This window comes from Coffea eugenioides, chromosome 5 (genome assembly GCF_003713205.1).
Source record: "Coffea eugenioides isolate CCC68of chromosome 5, Ceug_1.0, whole genome shotgun sequence".
In the NCBI taxonomy this organism is placed as follows: Eukaryota; Viridiplantae; Streptophyta; class Magnoliopsida; order Gentianales; family Rubiaceae; genus Coffea; species Coffea eugenioides.
In genome coordinates, this window is record NC_040039.1 from 40,054,503 (window position 1) to 40,062,784 (window position 8,282).

At 36.5% G+C, this 8,282-nt stretch overlaps 1 protein-coding gene across 1 annotated transcript; it reads right to left on the bottom strand.

The window, feature by feature from the left end:
- Positions 1–3,779: 3,779 nt before the first annotated feature.
- On the bottom strand, positions 3,780–7,491 carry LOC113771630 (probable disease resistance protein At4g27220). The gene is made up of 2 exons (XM_027316202.1): positions 7,432–7,491; positions 3,780–6,656 (listed from the first exon to the last, which is right to left on the bottom strand). The coding sequence occupies exons 1-2, from the start codon at positions 7,489–7,491 to the stop codon at positions 3,780–3,782; spliced, it is 2,937 nt and encodes a 978-aa protein (XP_027172003.1).
- Between the last annotated feature and the right edge of the window lie 791 nt (positions 7,492–8,282).

Here is an 8,282-nt window from a genome sequence, read left to right on the forward strand (position 1 = left end):
AGGGCTTCAATCCTTGGGCCCTTGAATTGGTGGGGGACCACAAGCTAGTGAAAGGCATTTGGTCATTTGGACTTCAAAGAAAGCAACGTAGAGAGACTTGGAACAAGAAGTACTTGGGAGGCTTTGTCCACATGTGTGGGGACCACCTAGATAGCTTTTAGTCATCTTCCTTTTGTTGCTTTAAAAGGGGACAACGTACAGAAGCAAAAGATATCTAGGGCTTTAGTTTTAGTTTTTTTAGTTTAGTTCTAGTTTTCTTTCTTTGGACTGGCCTCTGACACACGCCAGGTATTCGACAATATTCCCCAACGGGGAGATTTTCTCATGAGGCGTGGTTAAGCTTTTCTAGTCAAGGGGACAACTGACGATTTGGTTCGACAATTACTGTGAGATCGAATCTGTTTTAATTATTTTCTTCATTTATTGGTATTTATATGTTCCTTGATTTTAATTGCTATGGCCTTGGCCTTGTGTATGATTGATTAGTGCGCAATAATTAATTATTCATATAGGCTATTTTTGCTAAATAGGGGTAATTGAATCCGTAATTGTTCGTTATCTCTACCTCAGTAGCAACTGGCGTAATTGGGTTTAAGTCAGGGGAGCATATGATCTAATTTAAACAAACCCTCGTAGCGTGTTTGTTGGTTAGGATTGGGCCTTTCTAATTATTAATGCAATCTAGAAATTAAATCCTACGGTCGTACCTAGGGTTATTTTTGGGTTAGAGAAATAGCTAACGGTCGTACCTTAGCTATCGAAAAATTAAGGAAGGGTTGGTTGTTTATCGCGTGCATGACAACTATAACTAATCTATTGCTAAATGTTGGAATTATTTCTGCATCAATGATCAGTGCATGAACCATTTCTGATGTGTACCCTTGGCTAGAGTTTCCCCAATCATTTCTTTTAATTAATTATTTTCTGCAGTTAATTTATTTAGTTAGCATTTAATCCAAAACCCCCCATACTTTGGACTCTAAAAGAAACGAATTATCTCCAGTCCCTGTGGATTCGACCCTACTCACCGCTATATACAAAATCTGTATTTTTCTCGAGTAGGTATTTATTATTGTACAGGTTCGGCACCTGTCAGATACCCATGGAAATGAAATCAACTAGCATTCAGTTAAGTTCACTAAATTGAGTAATCCTTTTTTTGGCAGATATTATCCTTCTTTCTACGTCATCAGGCACTTAAAGATGACCCTTTGACCCCTTAAAACAATGAAAAAAACGGATGTCCTGACATTGTGATATTTGTTAATCACCAGCTGATATGATGGTTACATTATATGAAGGGCAAATTACATTTTACCCCCTGTGATTTACCTTTTTTTCATAACCCCTATGGTTTCAAAAGCTATACATAATCCCCTCATGATTTGGATTAAAGTGTCAAAGTGACGAAAATAGCCACTCGTAACGGAACTTCTAAAAATGTCAAATTTACCCTTATAAATACACGACAAATTAACCCTGTATGATTTTTATATTTTACCATATAACCCCCTTATGGTTTAATACTTTACCATATAACCCTCTTATGATTTTTAAAATATACACATAACCTCCCTTGGTTCATACATAATTTCCAACTTTACATAAGGGTAATTTTGACATTTTAGGTGACGCCATTATGAATGATCATTCCCGTCACTTTAACACTTTAATTCAAACCATAAAGGGGTTATGTATAGCTTTTGAAATTATAGGAGGATTATGTAAAAAAATGCTAAACCACATGGGGATAAAGTGGAATTTGCCCTTATCTGAAACCACATTCCTTCCTTCACCTCATCGTACACCAATTGATATTATATTTCCTACCCTAGGCCAATTTCTGTTTGTCCTTTGTTCCTTTATTGGCTGCATATGACTCAGTTCTTTGTGGTGTGAAGACACTGAATTAGGCTCAAACTGAAATCAATCAACTATAAACTGGAGAATAATTAGTTATGATTGTTCCTTGATTTTGCTTCTTCATAAATTACAGGACTGCAGATTAGCAAGTTGATGCTTGCTTTACTGGCCATCTCAAACATACTTTGATTTTTCACAACAAAAGCCAATACCATATCAGATGACATATACAGTGCATGGCTCTTGCAAGACAAAACTACATCTGATTTTTTTTTTTGTTAAATCCATTTGTTTCTGAAAAAAGGAAAAAAATCATTCCATACAAGTTTGATCTATTTATAAATAATCGCTGCCAAAGAAGTCAGAGATAAAAGGCTCAAGTCACATAGAAAAGTTGATGTCAAAGCTTCTTCTATTCATTTATTCTAAATGTAGATATTTAACTCTAGAAGGGATTCAAATATTATTCTGATCCTTCTTTAACATGCACGTACAATTCTAACCCCAATAAAAAGGATTTAGCTAAAGAATTATCAGTGGAACTGGACATATAATTGCTTGAAATGGAAATCAGGGAAAAGCACATACGTAGAATGGTTTAAATTGATAGAGTGAGAAAACATTCTTGGAGTACCCCAACCAGTTTTGTCGATAATCAAGGAATAGTCACAAAAAACTGTATCGCTGCTCCAGTTACAATCAAGGTCAGGAAAAATAGCAACTGTAATACAGCTAAGGAAGAAGTTTGTACTGAAATGAAATTTGGCGTTGGTGGACAAGGCTTCAATTAACACTTGTTTTTGCAACATCACCTCTCTTGCAGCAGCAGTTTTGTGGCTACCTGAGAAACAGCACTTGATTAGTATAGTCAGAAACACAAAGCAAACTCATCCATCGTACTAACGCAAGTACGATCATGGAAATTACATTACATTGTAATTCTACTTCCTTCCTTCCAACTTATTGTGGCTCTCAATATGAAATTTGGAATTTAAACATTTGCAAACATATACACCCTGTAACATACGTAGAAAGCATCTTCAACAGCAAGAAATGAAAAAAATGAAAAAATGAAAAAAACATAGAGATCAGCTCATTTATGGAATAAATTAATAAAGACACTAAATTCAGAAACAAACAAGGAGGAGGAAAGAGATAGAAAATAAAATATTTAAATTTATAGAAATAAGAAAAAATTAAAAAATATTAAAAAGCTATAGGCAGTAGATTATATGGATGAATATAAGAAAGGATGCAGTTCGTAGTTCAGCGCTATAGGGAAGGTAGTCAGCAGAAGAAAACTTGAGCCTCACTAGAAATAGGAGAAAGACAGAGAACATGCAATAGCTTAAAATGAAATAAGAAAATGACATAAAGAAATTTATAACGACGTTGAACTCAAAAATAAATAAGAAAGAAAGAGAAACTAATGTACGTAAATCAATTTTCCCCTCAGAACAACTCAAAAGGTGTTAGCAGTTCTGCATCTCAAGATAGTTAAAAAAAAAAAAAAACCTTGAGCTCAATACGGAAAGTATTAATATCGATTCCTACACAATAGCAAATTCTATGCTAGTGGAGAAGTAGATCATTTTGGGGGGAAAAAAACCTCAAAGAAAGGGGAGAAAGAAAACACGTACATGAGAACCAGTCAGGATTTTGATCAAACAAGTGGTTTCCAATTATCCCACCATAGTGTGGAAAAAAATGGGTCAAGGGCATTTTTGGCGCTAGGATTGTCCCACTCTACGATTCCCACCATTCTTTATCTCCCCTGATTTTATGAAGAGTGCTGGGAAGAGATGGTGGTCCGTCGCTGGTGGAAAGAAACAAAGGCAGCCTCTTTAAATTTGGACAACCGAATATTGCGATCTCCTTGATTGAATCGCAGATCAAGGCTGCCTTGCAAATGCTCTTCAGTTGTGCAGCCTAGTCAGACACAACCGCCTCAATTTCGGAAGGGTGACAGTGGCGGTGACTCCTTCACTTGAAGTCAATTGGGTGCCTTCTCCTCCTCCTTGTCCTACTCCATTGCCATCTGCTGCTATCTCCTCCAGTCCTTCACAATCGTCAACGTCTACTTTTTCAAGATTTTGAAGGTTCTGCAGCAACTGCACTGTGAATAGCTGCTTCATGTTGTCACAGTCAGAAACCCACAACTCTCTAAGGGAAGAAAATGTGCCAGCTGGAAGCAAATATGGTTCTGATTCTGCGTAAAAAAGACCAACCAGATTTGGCAACCTGTAGAGGCGTAGCCAATCGAGATGACAGAGTGGACTAAAAGACGAGACTTCCAACTGATCACGTGGAGCAGCAGAGGACAATTGCCAGAGGAACTCTATTCCAACCGAATCCTTGATTTCCAATTCAGATAAGTGGCTTAAATTTATAAAATTCTTAAAAACATCTGACAAGCACCTAATGCCCATGCCCTCACAAAACTGGATTATCAGACTTTTCATATCATCTGGCAGGTTGTTCTTTCCTCTACCAAGCTTACACTGATAGAAATTCAATTGTTGCTGGTCCTCAGGTAAAAAGCCATAACTCGGATCCTCAGGTAAGATGTCACTGATATAAACATAATTATAATATTTTGGCCACCGCGTAATTTTATAGAAGTCCGTAAAAGACAAACATCCTTTAAAACTTTCTAACTGGTTCAACACTTCTGGATCATTAACTTTTACCCCACCACAGGGTGGCAATGCTAGCCATTGAAGACGGTGCAATTGGGAAAATGCCCCTTTTGGTATTATCTTTTGACTTAAAGCCCCACACTCGTCCAAGTTAAGCCTTTCGAGGTTGACCAGTGACTCCCAACCTTCAGGTAAATCCTCAATCTTTGTCGATGATAGATCCAATTCCCTCAATTGCTTGAGCTTTCCCAGTGGTGGCACAAATCGGAGGTCATGACAATCCTTCAAGTTGAGCCTTTCGAGATTAACCAATGACTCCAAATCTTGAGGCAAATCCTGAATCTGAGTGGAGGATAGGTCCAAATCCCTCATTTGCTTGAGCTTTCCCAATGGTGGCACAGATCGGACGCCCCCACGACCCCCCAAAATCAAAGCAGTGAGATCCACCAAGTTTGAAACAGAATTAGGCAACTCTGTTATATCTCTGCACCGAGATAGATTCAAAACTTTAAGTCCACACATGTGCTGAAAGAATGAATCTGGGATTTCTTTTATGAAAACACCAGAAAGAAGCAAGGTTGAGAGCTTAGGACAATTTGGTGACCAGGCTGGTGGAATTTCTATTATTCTAAAAAAGTATTGTGCATAGAAGGAAACTGCATGGAGATCTTCTGTCCATTCTTTTTGTTCCAGCATTACTTTTGAATCACTCCGTCCTAAGCTTTTCACCAAGAACCGTGGTACATCATCTCTGCTGCTCTCTGGTTTGGAGTTTCCATGCGTGATCCTTAATGCCATGTCTCTGACCAAATCATGCATCTTCACACAGTCATCCCCTGTGAAAACTCTAATCAGTTTGTTTAATATTGTGTGACCTTGATCAAATTCTTCTGACCATGATTCCCGTTTTGACATCAGCTCTGCCCCAATAAACAGGTCTATTAGTTCCTTTCTTTTTATATCACTATCTTCCGGATAAAGACAGCAATACAAGAAGCAATTCTTTTCACATTTATTCAGGCGATTGAAACTCCATTCCAGGATGCGAAACACATCTCGTTCCATCTCATGATAGCCTATTGAACATGTTTTCAATTGTTTCAATGCATTTCTCCACTCACAAATGTCTCTCACACCTCTCATGCTTCCAGCCACTGTGATAATGCCAAGAGGCAAACCATCACACTCTTCCACAATGGACTTGGCAATACTTTCCAAATCTCCTTGAAGCAAGGGCTCGCTGCCAAGTTTATACTTGAACAAATCCCAAGCTTCTTTTGGGTCCAAAGTTTGCAAATCAAACTTTCTTTGACATTGTATCCTGTTGCACACTTCCAGTGAGCGAGTAGTCAAAATCAATCTGCACTTGTTTGGATGAAGAGGAATCCCTACCCTGTCTAAACAAAACTCTTCCCAAACATCATCCAATATGAGCACTACCAATCTCTTCATTTTGCTGAATGCCCCACGCAATATTCTTGCCCTGGCGTCTTCCTCATCCCTATTTGATAGAGTAATGCCTAAGACATTAGCAATCTTATCCTGCAAACTGGTGACACTGAAGTCTTGAGATACTGTAACCCAAAGCACTTGGTAACTGGGTTTTTCTGAGAGCTGGTACTCAATGTGCTTTGCCAGTGTGGTCTTACCAACTCCACCCATACCATAAATCCCAATGCTTGATATATCATCAGTCACCAAGCATGGCCAAATTCTCTGCTTAGCTTCCTCGAACTTTACTCCAAACAATTTGGTTGGCAGCCATGGCTCCCCGATGTTGTCATAATTATCGAGCACAAGCCCATCGAAATGACGGCTCTGATCAACAAGTTCTTTCACCTGAAGTTGCAGCTTTCCTACAGGATCCTCCTTTAGTGGAAGCCTCCAAGATGATCCTCTTGTTTCCAATGCATCGATTTCAGGACTTAAATTCTTAACGTTCTTCAACCAACTGTCAACTTCACGTTTCCTTTTCTTTTTACCTGACATTTCTTCTCTATGCACTTCCTCTTCTATGTCAGATGCTTTGCAGCTCAATTCTTGCCAATTCCTTTTCAGGGATTGCATGTTGTCCATGTCGCTCCTTCCCATGTAATCTACTACAATCAACTCTGCCGTCTTTTCTGCCAGAGCTTTCCCAAATAATTGTATCATCTAGAATGCAAAAATATAGGTGCATAAAGCAAATTGAAGCAAATCTGAAAATTAAAATTGAAGAGAAACATCAAAAGTTGCCAGCGGAACTTAGTCAACAGATTGTTTAGTAAAGATTAATAACCAGAAAAAGAAGCACTGAATTGATCATAGAATATCTAAATTTCGAAGTTTCATTAATTTCACCGAACACTTCTATACATCACTTCTATTGAGTTAGTGTCTGTTTGATAACATAAAAAAGTGCTGAAACTGAATTCATTCAGACATTCAGATGTTATGGGTGTTTGATAAATAAAAATTCACCTGCTGAACTTTTTAAGTGGTGCTGAATTTGTATGTATTTTTTTCAGCACAAGAATCGTAGCTGAATGCTTAATTTGATAAGAATCAAGAGATTTACTTCAACTATTTTATCTTATCTACCAAATATATCCCTGTTTGTTAATTACATTCAAAATTCTTATCTAATTAAACAACCTAATATTCCCTATTCAAAATCCTTATCTAATTAAACAAAACAACCTGATATTCTCTATTCAAAAATTTTTTTTAACAATAGTATTTTTTTGTAGTAATTTTCATCCACAAACATTTATATTTTGATATATATTTTTTTTGTGCAGATAAATATTATTTATGTGATGCAGCTTATCCACACACACGTGGCTTTATGACACCATATCGAAATATTAGATATTGGTTATCTGATTTTCGAAATGCTTTTTGAGTATTAAAAGCTCGTTTTCCCATTCTCAAAACGATGAAACCATACCATTTTCCCACACAAAGAAACATTGTCATTGTATGCATTGCTCTTCACAATCATTGTCATTTTCATACCTAACAATTTTAAGTTAATTAAATCATAGGTTCTATTTCCTTTTTGGATTAAAAGATAGAAGGGCAAAATTGTACAATTTAGCTTATTAAGCATTAAGTTATGAATATTTATCAAACATTATAAATAGATTCAGCATTAAGATTCAGACATTCATATATCTCTTTTCAGTGCTTAAAATTTAGCAAATTAATTATTTCAGTATTCAGAATTCAGAATTCAGATTCAGTGTTATCAAACGGAGCCTTAGTAGAAATACTCTTCCTATGTAATATTTAATTCCGAAATACTTTTCCTATGTAATGTTTAATTCCAAACTTTATGGGATTCTGAAGGAGAGTTGGCATAAATTGTTAGGTAAAAACCCACTTGTCGAAGCCCACGTCATAGGTACAAAATATCTCTAAGAACCATTAATTTTGTGGTGCAACTTTAACCCACTTGATGCAGCTAACTATTTTTTATTTAAGTGCATGATTCATCTGTTAAAAAATAAAAAATCATCAAGAAAATGCATGTTCTTTGTTTGTCCAAAAAAAAAAGAAAAGAAAAGAAAAGAAGAACTGTGCACGAAAACCTACTTCTTTATTCTTTGAGTTCGATACCTTGGGTAATTTTTTATTTCATTATTTTTAATTTTGAGTACATCAATTTAAAGATCTAAACGAAACAGGGTAATAGGAGCTATACCCTAAAAAATGCCAGGATAAAAATGGCTCACACACATTTTTTTTTCCTCCAAAAGAAGAAGAAGAAGAAGATAATTTTGTAGAAAGAAGACCGTA

Coding starts and splice junctions, on each gene's coding strand:
- LOC113771630 (XM_027316202.1), bottom strand. CDS start 7,491: ATGACAATGATTGTGAAGAGCAATGCATACAATGACAATGTTTCTTTG. Junction 6,657..7,431: donor TTTCTTTGTGTGGGAAAATG/GTATGGTTTCAT, acceptor TTTGCATTCTAG/ATGATACAATTATTTGGGAA.